Source organism: Sylvia atricapilla, chromosome 4, assembly GCF_009819655.1.
Source record: "Sylvia atricapilla isolate bSylAtr1 chromosome 4, bSylAtr1.pri, whole genome shotgun sequence".
Classification (NCBI taxonomy): domain Eukaryota; kingdom Metazoa; phylum Chordata; class Aves; order Passeriformes; family Sylviidae; genus Sylvia; species Sylvia atricapilla.
The window spans coordinates 32,084,251-32,098,448 of NC_089143.1; the positions used below are offsets into that span (position 1 = coordinate 32,084,251).

General features: G+C 50.5%; 1 protein-coding gene across 11 annotated transcripts in view; it reads left to right on the forward strand.

Annotated features, from left to right (window-relative positions):
* Positions 1-1,123: 1,123 nt before the first annotated feature.
* Positions 1,124-14,198, forward strand: part of DYSF (dysferlin) — a 71,792-nt gene continuing 58,717 nt past the window's right edge. For 6 of the 11 annotated variants that reach the window (XM_066317533.1, XM_066317527.1, XM_066317537.1 and 3 more), the window contains exons 1-13: positions 1,124-1,217; positions 4,895-4,950; positions 5,452-5,543; positions 6,648-6,753; positions 7,173-7,293; positions 9,883-10,079; positions 10,855-10,983; positions 11,087-11,149; positions 11,265-11,315; positions 11,398-11,428; positions 12,055-12,170; positions 12,964-13,090; positions 13,371-13,474. In XM_066317533.1, the coding sequence (XP_066173630.1) occupies positions 1,130-1,217; positions 4,895-4,950; positions 5,452-5,543; positions 6,648-6,753; positions 7,173-7,293; positions 9,883-10,079; positions 10,855-10,983; positions 11,087-11,149; positions 11,265-11,315; positions 11,398-11,428; positions 12,055-12,170; positions 12,964-13,090; positions 13,371-13,474 (1,281 nt within the window). In that variant the 5' untranslated portion in view covers positions 1,124-1,129. Of the gene's footprint in view, positions 1,218-3,398; positions 3,576-4,894; positions 4,951-5,451; positions 5,544-6,647; positions 6,754-7,172; positions 7,294-9,882; positions 10,080-10,854; positions 10,984-11,086; positions 11,150-11,264; positions 11,316-11,397; positions 11,429-12,054; positions 12,171-12,963; positions 13,091-13,370; positions 13,475-14,198 lie in introns of those variants that run through there. The other 5 variants (XM_066317531.1, XM_066317534.1, XM_066317535.1 and 2 more) reach the window with 3 other exon arrangements.

Consider the following 14,198-nt stretch of genomic DNA (forward strand, 5'->3'; position numbering starts at 1 on the left):
AAGGAGGCAAAAGTGGGAATAGGGTCAAATAAATGGAAATGGGGTTGAAAAAAACCAAGGAAGGAAAAATGGGAATGGATTGGATAAACCCGAAGAGGGAAAGGTGGGAACGGGGTCAGATAAACCCAAAGTGGGAAAAACAAGAATGAGGGGTTGGGATCCGGGGAAAACTAGGGAAAAGGGGGATTCTTGATCCCGGATCCCATCCCGGTTTTGGGGCGGGATGTCCCAGAGCCGATTTCTGGGAAAGGCCAGGGCTGGAAAGAATTCCCAAAAATAGCCGGGGGTGGGGGTTGGGCGGGAGGGGGCGGGGCCATGCCCGGCTGTTCCCGCTGGGAAAGCGCAGGGGGCACCCCCGTGCCTCGATCCCAAAACGGGGCGTGAGGACCCAAAATCCCCCTGGGGACACGAAATGGGGTGGGGAATCCTAAATTCCCATCCTGGGAAAAACTGGGGATAGGGATCCCAAAATCCCCCGATGTCACCAAAGGGGAGGTTTGGGACCCCAAAATTTCCTTCTTGGGGACAGTGGGGGGGGGGGGGACGACCCCAAAATCGCCCTCAGGACACAAAAGGGGAGGTGAGGAGCCCAAAATTCCCTTTCTGGTGACCCTGAGGGAGTGGGGACCCCAAAATTCCCTTTATGGGGACACTTTGGGGCTGTAGGGACCCCAAAATCCCCCTGATGTCCCCAAAGGAGGGGTGGGGACCCAAAACCCTCTCATGTCCCCAAAGGAGGGGTGGGGACTCCAAATTCCCTCTCGGGGACAACTGGAGCTATAGGGACCCCCAAATCTCCCCGATGTCCCCTAAGGAGGGTGGGAACCCCGAAACTCCCACCTTGGGGACAATGGGGAGTTGGGGACCCCAAACTCGCCCTCAGGACACAAAAGGGGAATTGGGACCCTAAAATCCTCCCGATGTCCCCAAAGGGGGGTGGGGACCCCAAAATCGTCCCGATGTCCCCAGTGTGGGGGAGAGGGTGTCACCGCAGCCCGCCCCTCCCCACTCCCGGGGCCGGGTCCCTTTAAGGGAGGCGGAGCCTGGGATGGGGGAGGGGGGGAAATCCCGGGATTTTTGGGGGGAGGGACGAGGGGGAGGGGGATGCAGAGGGGTGGGGGAGGGGACGATGCTCCGCGTCTTCGTGCTGCGGGCCGAGAATGTCCTCACGGGCGACAGCGACATCAGCGACACCTACTGCTCCTCCACCTTCCAAGGTGGGGAAAAAACCCCGGGATTTTGGGGGAAATTTGGAGAATTTGGGGATTTTGGAGGGATTTTTTTGGGATTTTCGGCGCGGTTCGACCACGCCCGCCTCGGTCCTAAAAGTTGGGATGGGGCTGCGGGCCTCCCTCGTTGTCGCCGTTGTCGCCGCCACCCCTTTGGTGTCCCCTCCCCACTCCAAGCTCCGGAGGGGAGGAATATCGGGATTTAGGGGAAAATAAATCGGGATTTAGGGGGAAAAATATTAGGATTTAGGGGGGAAAATCGGAATTTGGGGGGGAAAAGCGAGATTTAGGGGGGGAAATATTCGGATTTAGGGGAAAAAATCGGGATTTAAGGGAATTTTGAGATTTTTTTTTTTAGGAATTCGAGGGAATTTTGGCCCCAAAGTTGGGAGAGCTGCAGGTCCTTGTTGTCGCCGTTGTCGCCACCCCTTTGGTGGCACTTAGGGACCCCCCTAAAGCCACCCCTGGTCCCCGAGCGCCGCCGGCCGAGGTTTATTTTGGGACTTTCCGCTCATTGGGGGCGGGGGAAAAGGGGACCGATCCCAAATTTGGGAATAACGGGAATTGTCCCTTTTCCTGGTGTCCCCCTTGGGGACAAAAGTGGCTATGACGTCACGTATTGGGTGGGATTGTATTTTATTACTGTTTTTGGGGAAAAAGCGGACTTTTTGGGGGTATTCCCCGATGTGGGAGCGCTCCTGGTTTTTCCATGGAATTCTCTCGCTATGGGAGTGGCATTTCCAGCGTTCCCGCCCATCCGAATTCCCAGTTTTTTTCTTTTTTTTCGAGGGGGTGTGTTTGGTGTCTCTTGGATTCCCGAATCCCGGGAGTTCCCATCCCAAAATCCCAGTGCTGTGTCATGTTCAGGCCTTGGAGCATCGCTGAATCCCAGGGATTCATTTCTCATCCGTGAATTCCCAAATCCCAGTGCCAGGTTATCCCTGGGGTTTCCAGGATTTCTGAATTTCCAGCATTCCTGAAATCCCAATGTTTTCATTCCCTATCCCTGGGAATTGTGGGAAATTCCCAAATCCCAGGGATTAATTTCCTGATCCTGGAGTTCCCAGCATTCCCAAATCCCGGTTTTTGGGCTTCCTTGGGTTTCCAGCACCCCTGAAATTCCAGGATTTAATTCTCCATCCCTGGGGTTTCCAGAATTCCTGAATTTCAAGTGATTTATTCCCCATCCCTGGGAATTTCAGGATCCCGAATCCTGGGGATTCATTTCCCCATCCCTGGAGTTCCATCATTCCCAAATCCTTAGGAATTTGAATTTTCTTGGGGTTTCCAGCGTTCCCAAATCCCGGTGTTTGAGTTTTCCTGGGATTTCCAGCATTTCTGAATCCTAGGATTTAATTCTCCATCCCTGGGAATTGCAGCATTCCCAAATCCCAGTGCTGGGTGATCCTCAGGGCTTGGAGAATTCCTGAATCCCAGGGATTTATTCCCTATCCCTGAATTCCCAGATTCCCAAATCCCAGGATTTGAGTTTCCTTGGGGTTTGCAGAATTCCTGAATTCCCAATGATTTTATTCCCCATCCCTGGGAATTGTGGGAAGTTCCCAAATCCCAGGGATTCATTTCCTGTCCTTGGGATTTACAGAATTCATGGATCTCGTGGGTTTATTCCCAATCGCTGGAGCTTCAGCTTTCCCAAATATCACTCCTGAGATGCCTCTAGGGTTTCAAGAATTCCTGAATTCCCAAATGATTTTATTCCCCAGGTCTGGGAATTGTGGGAAATTCCCAAATCCCAGGGATTTTCCCCATCCCTGGAGTTTCTAGCATTCCCAAATCCTGATTTTTGGGCTTCCTTGAGGTTTCCCGAAACCCCAGGATTTCATTCTCCATCCCTGGGAATCGCGGGAATCCCAAATCCCAGGGATTTATCCCCGACCTCTGCTCTTCCCATCATTCCCAAATCCCGTTTTTTTGACCCTCCCCGGGAATCGCAGCCTCCCCAAATCCCGAGGATTTATCCTCCAAACTTTCTTTTCCCCCCGCATCCCTGAATCCGAGAATTTATTCCCAACTCCCGCCCTTCCCATCTCCTCTAATCCCAAAACTCTGCTTCCTACCATCCCGGTTTTTTTTTCTATTCCAGCCTCCCGGGGGCGTTCCCGGGAAGGGCCGGACCGGGAAAAGGGGCTGGGAATGGGATAAGGCAGCGGATCCTTATCCCGGTTTTCCCAGTCCCGGTTTTTCCGATCCTGGTTTTTCCCCAGTCCCGATTTTTTTCCCCAATCCCGGCCATGCTCCGCTGCCTGCTCCAAAGGGCTTCCCAACTTCCCAACGTGGAAAAGCGGGATAAACAAAGCGATCCCGTGGCCAGCCTGACGTTCCGAGGTGAGGGAATCCCGAGGATTTATTATTTTATTGGGTTTTCGGGTTTTTTTGGGAGGGTTTGGAATATTTTTGGCTGCTTCGGGAGCAAAATTTGGTATCTGGGAAGCTCCGAAATCCTTGGAAAATCTTTCCCTTTGCACCTTTTATTGCTTTGATTTTTTTTTTTTTTAAATCCCCGCTGGGAATTCCATTAAATTCGTGAATAATTCTGGATTGGGATGGATGTGGATAATCCCAGGGGTTATCCCATTCCTCGAGGGATGGATTTCCTGGGAAAACCGAGGGGTTTGCATTCCCGAAATTCCCCCTGGGGGACGGCGCTGCCTTGGGATTTTCCCCGAGTTGGAAAAAAATGGGAGGGAAAAAATATAAAAGAATTCCCATTTTTAACAAAAATTAAGGAAAAAGGACGAGCGGCTCCCGATCCAGGTTTTCCATTTGGGAACGGGGGAGGGGCGTGGTGATTCCTTTTGGAGAATCCCGGGAGCTCCAAATCCCAACCCAGGGCGGTTCCAGGGCTCTGAATCCCGGGAAAAAAAAATTAAAAATAAAAAAAATCAAGAATGAGACGGGAATAAATCTCTGGGATGAGCGGATGAGTTTTCCGTATTCCCAAAGCCGAGAAATTTCGGTTTTTCACAATCCCAAATAGGGAAGGAATCGCTGAACGGGGGCAAGAAAAAAGCAGGAAAACCCCCCAAAAAACCGGGAATATTTGGAATATCCCGTGAGTCTCCCGGGATTTGAGTCACCTCCCATTGTTTGGCCTTTTCCTTTTCCTCTTCCCGCGGGGGTCCCTCCCTTGGGATGCAGCGGCGACATTCCAAGAGGGATGAGGGGAGGAGGAGGAGGCGTGGCTTTGGGAATTTTGGGGTGGGATGGAGAATTCCCAGGATGGGAATGTTGGATTTGTGGGGGAAACTGAGGTTTGGAATGTTTGGGATCTTCTCTTCCAGCCCCCCGGATTCCCTCAGTTCCCTGGGAAACCTTTGGATGCTTCTGGGGAAACTGAGGCATGGCGAGGAAGAGATGCCGGGGGATTTTTCTGGTGCTTTTTCCAGCCTGGAAAGGGTTTGGGATCCAAGTGGGGATTCTGGATCAAATCCCAGCATTCTCAGCCTCCGCTTGGGAGCAGGGAATGGATCCTGATCCTGGGAATTGTGGGAATTTCTGGAAGTTCAACTCCACCTGGGGTCAGGGAACAGAGACTAATCCAGGTTCTGGGAATTTCTGGAAGCTCAGCCCCAGCTGAGATGGGAGTTTCATTCCAGGATCCCAATCCCTGGGAAGATCCCAGTCCTGGTTTTTTCTCCTTCCAGGTGTCAAGAAAAGGACAAAGGTAATCAAGAACAATGTGAATCCAGTCTGGAATGAGGTGAGAATTCCCAATCCCTGGATTTATCCCTGTTCCCAAGCCTGAGCCCAGGTGATGACCTGAGGATTCTGCTCCATGGAAAACTTGGGATGGTTCCCTTTCTGCTCTGGAATTCCAGACAGAATTCCAACATCTTTTCCTTCCACCAAGGTCTTATGCAGAATCGGCACAAACATTCCAAGAAATTCTAATGGAATGAGAATTTTTCCAGCACCTTTTCCTTCCTACCCCATCCTTGCACTGCCATGGGCGGAAATTAAAAAAAAAAAAAAAAAAAAAAGGAATTTGGTGGGAAAATGGGCACAAATTTGGGGCTGGAGCAACTCCTGGGATTTGCTCCTTCCTGGTAATTTATGGCCAAGGAAAACTTTTGTTCCCAAAATGGATTTTCTGGGAAATTCTGCTTTGGGAACGCTGCGATTCCAAAGGGTTTTGGGATTTGGTTCTCCAATTCCAGGTGTTAATCCTGACTTCTCCCTCCTCTTTTTTTTGTTCCCCCAGGGATTCGAGTGGGATCTGAAGGGAATCCCGCTGGATCCCGATGCCGAGCTCACCGTGGTGGTTAAGGACCATGAAACCGTGGGAAGAAACAGGTGGGGGCAAAAAAAATCCTGAGCTGGGAATTATTTTTCATCCCTCCCCTCTCCCTTTTCCCATTCCCTGGATTCATCCAAACCCGGCTTTTCCCAAACCTCCTCAGTAATTCCAGCTGTGGGACAGGGGGTGGCCGTGGGAGGCTGGCGCACCGCATTGTTTGGGTTGGAATTCGAGGAGGGGGTGGAAATTCCAGCGTTGGAAGGTCGGGAATACACGGTGGGGGTGTTCCTTGTCTGGGGATGGAATTTTGGAGGCTTGGCTGGGATTTGGGAAGAGCTGCCAAATTGCTCTGCCGGTGCTGGGAAAGGGCGGCGGGAGCGGAGCCTCGGTTTCCTTCCTGGGCTGATCCCGGTTGCTCCCCCATTCCAGAGGGTTCCCCATGGATTGGGGCTCCTGCTGGGTGAGGAATGAGAGAATTCTAGTCATTCTGGGCCTTTCTTGTCTACCTGGGGTGGGAGAGGTGCTTGGAAAAAGAAAAAAAAAAAAAAAGAATAGAGAAAGGGATTTGGTTTTAGGGATAGGAGGTTTGGAATGAGGCCTGGACAGGAAGGATCCTGATTCTGAGGCTGGAGCTGAAGCTGGAATTGCTGCTGGCCTGAAATCTGAAGGAGCTGGAATTTGGGACTGCTCCAACTCTTGGGTGCCCTTAAATAGCCACAGGAAAATGGGAGGAGGATCCCGGAGAAGAAAGATTCCAGCTGACACCTCCACCATCCCAGGGCGATCCAAATCCATCCACCCTGGCCTTGGGCACTGCCAGGGATCCAGGGACAGCCCCAGAAAATTTGGGAATTCCAGCCCAGCCCCTCCCCACCCTCCCAGCCAGCAATTGCTGCCCAGATCCCAGCCCAATGTCCCCTTTCCCAGTGGGAAGCCATTCCCTGTGTCCTGTCCATCCAGGCCTTGTCCCCAGTCCCTCTCCAGCTCTCCTGGAGCCCCTTCAGGGACTCTGAGCATTCCCTGGATTTTTCCCTTTTCCCAGGGGAACATTCCCAGCTCTCCCAGCCCAGCTCCATCTCTGTGACCTCCTCAGGATTGCCATCCCTGGCTCTGGGATAGTTTGGGTGCCCTGGGGTCAGCGATGTCCCTGTTTTCCACAGGTTTTTGGGAGAATCCCGGGTGCCGCTCCGGGATGTTCTGGGCACTCCCAGCTTGGCGGCCTCGTTCAACCTCCCCCTGCTGGACTCGCGCAAGGAGAGCACCGGGGTGAGAGCGGGGACCAGTTTGGGACCAGAGGGGTCCCAATTTGGGACCAGTACGAGCCATGACATGGCCGTGGGGGCTCCCAGTCTGGAACCAGTTGTGGGTCCTGTCTGAGACCAGTTGGGGCTCCCAGTTTGGGACCAGTCTGAGCAATGTCCCTCCCAGTGGCAGCTCCCAGTTTGAGACCAGTCTGAATCCCTTCCCTCCCAGTTTGATCCTAGTCTGAGCCTGTCCCTCCTGGTTTGGTCCCAGTTTGAGCCTGTTCCTCCCAGTTTGATCCCAATCTGAGCCACATCTCTCCCAGTCTGGGACCAGTCTGAATCCCTTCCCTCCCAGTCTGACCCCAGTTTGAGCCCGTCCCTCCCAGTTTGATACCAGTTCTCCCATCCTGGCCTCTCCAACACTCATTCCCTGTTTTCCAGGCGTTCCTGTTCCTGCAGGTCTCCTACATCCCCCCTCCAGGCTCCATCCCGCTTTTCCCACCTCCCGCCCCTCCTGAGCCGGCCCCGGCCGCCGCCGCTGCCGAGCTGGACACGGTCACCGGTAATCACAACCCCTCCTGTGAAAAACGAGGGGTTTCTATAAATTAGAATAATTTATAAGTTTAATTAAATTAAAAATAGATGTAGTGGTTAGGACATGAGAAGGAGGCTCACCTGTCAAGTTGAGAAGTGAGAAGAGAAAGAGAGAGTTTATTATGATTTGGGGTTATATATAAAGATTAGGAATTATTCCAAATTCGGGAGATGAGAGGAGCACCAGTGGTCAACCTGGAACACCTCTCTGACCCCGGTGGTCAACTTGGGAGTCCATAATTAGTCCTTCCCCCTGGAAGGAATACATGTTTACAAAATATCAGTCTTTATTTATGTGGAAAAAGCTCCAGTCCAAGAATGAAAATGGCAGAAAGCTGAAAATGAGCATGACAAATGGACAATTAAGATGCAGAAAAGCAAAAGTTTCTCAGCCGAGGGTGCCTGGCGGCAGCACACCTTTTAACCTTTCGCATTTCTTATTTTAAGGATCACTGTGTTACTGTCTTGGTTTAGATAGACAGGTATCTGCCAGGGAAGATTGGAATTTCCCTTGGAATGTAAGCCCCTCTATTCCCTTTTTCCAAATTATTATAAATTGCAATTAAAAGGGTGTCAGGTAAAGATTTGGGAATAAGTATAGCAGTTCTTTACTAGGGATATTAAAAATACAATGTTGTGGTACAGAAGAATAAGCAAGCAAACAAACAAATAAGAAATCCTAGAAAACGCTGACAGAGTCAGAATACAACCTGGCACCCTGTCGGTCAGGGTGTTGGGAACAGTCCAAAGTAAGCCCTCCTGGAGTGGGAGATGTGGTCCTGCTGGAAGCAGAGATGGTCCTGTGGAGCCAAGGGTCCAGAGTGGTCCACTCTTCCTTTGGGAGTCCCGTGGGAACACTGGATATCTGGTGACACTTGTGGCTCCTTTTTATCTGGGTGAAGATGGTTTGGCTTCTCCCTGGGTGGAGCGTCTCACACTGGGGTGATGTAAGGTGTCCTGTCAGATTACATCACATGGGCCTTGACGGCCCATTAACAGCAGATTTCCCGTGGGGGCAGTGGAAGAATGAACAGAGATAAGCAACACTGCCCCATCTGATAAGCAGCACTGCTCCACCCGGTTTTAACAGCTGACTTGTTATCAGAGAAGGCAGGTACTCCTTCCCTAACAGATAAAGAGAAAATCTCCCCAGCTGGGTTTCGGCCTCCTCTTTGTTTAAATATCCAACACTTGGTCTCCTTGGTAACTTATCGGGAAAAATTCTTTAGAGTGAAAATGGAACAAACTTAACCCCCAACAGTTACATATTTAACAGACCCTAATGCATGATTCAAACTATTTTTCTTTTTTATAATATCATAATGCTGTTTGGGGGGATGTGGGTTTGAGCCCAAGGGTCATGCGTACTGATACACGTGAGATTAAATCGAGAATTTTGAATAGAGTACGTCCCCCGGCTCCTGGGATAAAAAAATAAGGAGGTCTCTATTTCTTCTGAGATAGAGATGGTTTTAGAGATAAAAGAAGAGAAACTCTTGGTTTATACTAGAAAAATCGTTCTTAAAATGATGCCCCAAACATGTGGAGGCCCATAAGGAGCTTGGGAAACTGTTATATGGGTGACACTGCGCAGAATCTGCAAAAATTCCGGGCAGTTGCAGATTTATGATGTTGAGAGACCTTTTCTTGGGGTGCGTGTCTGCATAAAAACTCTAGAGAGGACCCTCTGCCAAAATATTATCTCCCAATCAGTAAACAAATTTAAATGACTATAGAACTGCCGTGTGAATGGTATGTTAACCAAAAAAATTCAAACCGAAACCGTGACGTTAATTGGTGTTTCATCAGACTGAGATGAAATTTGATGAGAATTGTGAAATGAGATCGGATGGGAGAATTTAAGGGCGAGGAAAGTATTAGCAATGAGTTAAATATAAGTGTGGCAGAACATCTAAGGGCTGGAAGAGTTTATTGTTTAAGTAGATCAGAGATATATGTTGTACATATACAAAACTCGTTGTGTTTGATCAGTATCGATGCTCCCCTCCAATCATTTCATCTGGTAGATCCATCTGTGGGTGGCTCCACTCTGTCTGGTGACATGGGTCTTGTAAATTCTTTTCCTGAGGGTTTTTGGTTATCTTCATTTGGATAAAAACCAGAAGTTCATCAGCCTTTGTGCAGGAATGCAGGGTGACCCTCCAGATGTTCTGGTTTGGTCAGTTTAGATGATACAAAGAGAAAAAAACCCTTGTCTTTTTACTGTTAATGCTTTGTTACAATCAGAAAATAGACATTTATCACCTTTATTAATAATTAATATCAATTAATTAATATTAGTAATGAATCAATAATATTATTAATAATAGAGAATTAATAAAAGATAGCACAGTGCAGTCATACCTATATTAATATAGGTATAATTAATAGAAGATAATATTAATTAAGTAAAGATAATAAACACAACCATACCTACAGTATTCATTTTAATATTCATGAAAAGCCAACTATATAACGTGCATTTATAACCCCTTCCCGTCCCGCTTTTTTCGGGATCCAAACCCATTCCCAATCTCACTCTTCCCCCGGTGGGCAGAGACGGCCGGAGAGGAGGACACAGAGGATCCGGAGGCCGTGGGGGACACGGAGCCCTCGGCGGAGTCCTCGGGAGCACCAGGCTCGGAGCCGCCCTCGTTCCCAAGGAAACCACCCGGGAATCACATCCAGGGGCTGAAGAGGAGGAGGAGGAACTCTCCCAAAAAACCTTTGTCCAACAAACCGCAGGATTTCCAGGTGGGATGAGGTGTTCTGTGAAATCCTGTGGGTTGTTGTGGTGATGGCTTGTCCTCCATCCTGCAGGATGATCCTGGTGATTCCTGTCCTCCATCCCATCCCAGATGCCGGTGATTTCCTTTCCTCTGTCCTGTCCCAGATCCTGATGATTCCCTGTCCCCCATCCCATGGGATGATCGCAGTGATTCCTTGTCCTCCATCCCATCGCAGCCCAGATCCTGGTGATTGATTCCCTGTCCTCCATCCCATGGCATAATCCTAGTTGATTCTTTGCTCTCCATACTGTGAGATGACTCCAGTGATTCTCTGTCCTCCATCCCATGGGATGATCCCGGTGATACCCTGTCCCCCATCCTGTGGGATCCGGGTGATTCCCTGTGGTCCATCCCATCCTTGATCCCAATGCTTCCCTGTCCTCCATCCCACGGGATGATCCCAGTAATTCCCTGTTCCCCATCCCATGGGATGATCCCGGTGATTCCTTGCTCTCCATTCCATCCCTGATCCCAGTGATTCCCACCCTGATGATTCCTCATTCTCCATCCTTTGGGATGATCCTGGTGAATCCCTGCCCTCCATCTTATCCTGGATCCTGGTGATTCCCTGTCCTCTATCCATGGGATGATCCTGGTGATTCCCATCCTTCTGATTCCCATCCTGCTGATTCCCATCCTTCTGATTCACTGCCCTCCATCCCATCCTGGATCCTGGTGATTCCCTATTCTCCATCCTATGGGATGATCCCGCTGATTGCCTGCTCTCCATCCCATCCCAGATCCGGGTGAGGATCATCGAGGCCCGGCAGCTTCCTGGGATCCAGATCCGCCCGGTGGTGAAGGTGACGGTGGCTGGACAGACCCGGAGAACGCGGATCCGGAAAGGGAATAGCCCCTTCTTTGATGAGGTCAGCAGGAAAATTCCTGCTCCAGAAATTCCTGGGAGATTCCAGGATGTGGGAATGGGGAAAAACTGGGATAACGCCTCATCCTCATCCTGGTTTCCCACAGACTTTCTTCTTCAATGTCTTCGAGTCCCCGTCGGAGCTGTTCGATGCACCCATTTTCCTCATGGTGAGTGCTGGGAAATCCTGGAATTCTGCCCTTCCCAGAGAAACCCTGCCTGTTCCCCAGGATTCTCCATCCCAGCAGGATTTGGGTGGGATCACCCGTTTTCCCTCATTTTCAGGTCGTGGATTCTCGGTCATTCCGCACGGATTCGGTGATTGGGGAATTCCGGGTAAGGGAATTCCTATCTCCCTATTCCTGGCGTTTCCTGCTCTGGATGAACTCTGGAATTTCCTTTTCCTTTAATCCCACAGATGGACGTGGAGACCATTTACTCCGAGCCAAGTGAGACTTGGGAAACTCCTTTAGTTTTTTTGTTTTTTTGGGAAATGAGCCCACACATCTCAGCTCTTCCATAGAGGAATCCATGATCATGGAGTCCTGGAATGGTTTGGGATGGAAGGGAATTTATGGATCATCTGGTTCTATCCAGGGATAAATTTCACTATCCCAGGTGGATCCAGCCCCAATGTCCAGCCTGGCCTTGGATGCCTTCCAGTGATGGAGCATCCACAGCAAATCTAGGAATTCTATTCCAAAGAATTCTATTCCCTTGCTCTTCCTGGGAAAGGAACTAAAACATGCCCTTATTCCATTCCATGAATTTCATTTAAACCCCACCCAGGAGCATCCCTGACATCCCTGCACATCCAGTTCCCAGTTTACCACAGAAACAATTTGCAGTTTCCCACCTTTTCCCACGGAACACAATTCCCAGTTTTCCTACATTTTCCCGCAGAACACAATTCCCATTTTCCCACATTTTCCTGCAGAACACAATTCCCTGTTTCCCACATTTTCATGCAGAGCACAATTCCCAATTTTCCCACATTTTCCCGCAGAATGCAATTCCTATTTGTCCACATTTTCCTGCAGAACGCAATTCCCAGTTTCCCCACATTTTCCTGCAGAACATGCTTTCCGCAGGAAGTGGCTGCTCCTCTCAGATCCTGAGGATTTTTCCGCCGGAGCCAAAGGATACCTGAAGGTCAGCGCCTGTGTGCTGGGGCCTGGAGACGAAGCTCCTGTGAGTATTCCCGCTGGGAATGGGGGGAAATTCCAGTTCTGGGATATTCCAGCCACAGGAAATTTCAGCTTTGGGATATTCCAGCTCTGGAATATTCCAGCCAAGAGTCACCAACGCCCATGGCCTTTACCAGGGAAGCAATAGTTTGGATCTTCCTCTGGTTTTGGGGAAAAGTGCTGCATTTCCTCATGGAATCATGGAATGGTTTGGGTTGGAGGAGGATCTTAAATCCCATCCCATTCCCAGTCAGGGACCTCTCCCACTATCCCAGGCGGATCTGAGTCCATCCCAACTTGGCCTTGCACATTCCCAGGGATGCAGGGGCAGCCCCAGGCAATCTGGGAATTCCAGCCCAGCCCCTCCCCAGCCTCCGAGCCAGCAATTGCTGCCCAAGATCCCAGCCCAATGGCCCCTTTCCCAGTGGGAAGCCATTCCCTGTGTCCTGTCCCTCCAGGCCTTGTCCCCAGCCCCTCTCCAGCTCTCCTGGAGCCCCTTCAGGGACTCTGAGGATTCCCTGGATTTTTCCCTTCTCCAAGGGAACATTCCAAACTCTCCCAGAACAGAGGGCCTCCTGAATCCTGTAATGATTTTGGTTTGGAGGAAACTTTAAATCCCATGTCCAGGGATTTAAAACTTTAATGTCCATGTCCAGGGACACCTCCCAGTATCCCAGGCAGCTCCAAACCTCCTTTAACCTCACCTTGGCCACTCCTAGGGATGCCAAACCCACCCAGCCTCTTTCCTTTGGGATTCTCCTGCTCATTCCTGAAATCTGGGGTGACTTTTCCTGCAGCTGGAGAAGAAGGAGGTGGCCGAGGACAAGGAGGACATCGAGGCCAACCTGCTGCGCCCCACTGGGGTCACCCTCAGGGCTGCCCAGTTCTGCCTCAAGATCTTCAAAGCCGAGGATTTGCCCCAGAGTAGGTTTTCCCTTCAGATCCCTCAGAAACTGAGACATTCCTGGCAGGAATTATGGCCCAGAGAAGGGAAAGATCCGTGTCTTAATCCAAGGATATAGGGTGGTTTTATAGGGGAGGAGTTTTTTACTGGTCTAAACTGGTTTTAACCCTCCTGGAAGAATTTCTTCCCCTCCCGGAGGGTGTTTCCTTTGTGGGAATGCTCATCCTGCTGGTGGGGCAGCTGGGAACTTCCGGATGCCGCCAGAATTCCTGCATTTTGGCACTTCCCTCTTTTCCTCAGTGGATGACGCCGTAATGGACAATGTCCGGCAGATCTTTGGCTTTGAAAGCAACAAGAAGAACCTGGTGGATCCTTTCGTGGAAGTCAGCTTTGCTGGGAAAACGGTCAGTGGAGTGGGATCCCGCAGGATTCTGGGAATGGCAGTGGGGTGTTCCCGGGGCTGGGGTAACAGTGGGATCATCCTGGGATTGGGGTTTCAGTGGGATAGTCTCTCTTGGGTCTCCAGGACTGGGATTTCAGTGGGATATTCTTGGGGCTGGAATGGCAGCGGGACATTCCCACCCAGATCTTTGGGATTGGGATGGCACTGGGATGTCTTTGAGGCTAGAATGGCAGCAGGACAGTCCCCAGGAATGTGGGGTTGGGATGGGTGGCAGCGGGACATTCCCACCAAGGTCTTTGGGATTGGGAGTGTCAGTGGGATGTCCTTGGGATTGGGATTTCAGTGGGATATCCTTGAGGCTGGAATGGCAGTGGGACATTCCCTCCCACATCTTTGGGATTGGGATTTCAATGGGAGGTCCATGGGATTGGAAAAGGCAGCAGGATGTCCTTGGGATTGGTATTTCAGTGAGATGTCCTAAAAACTGGGATAGCAGCGGGGTGTTCCTGTGGCTGGGATAACAACAGGATGATCCTGGGATTGGGAATGGCAGCAGGACATTCCCTCCCAGATCTTTGGGATTGGAAATGGCAGCGGGATGCCCTTGGGATTGGGATTTCAGTAGGATAGTCCCTCCTGGGTCTCTGGGATTGGGATTTCAGTGCGATGTCCTCAGGATTGGGATGGCAGCAAGACAGTTCCCAGGAATTCAGGATTGGGATGGC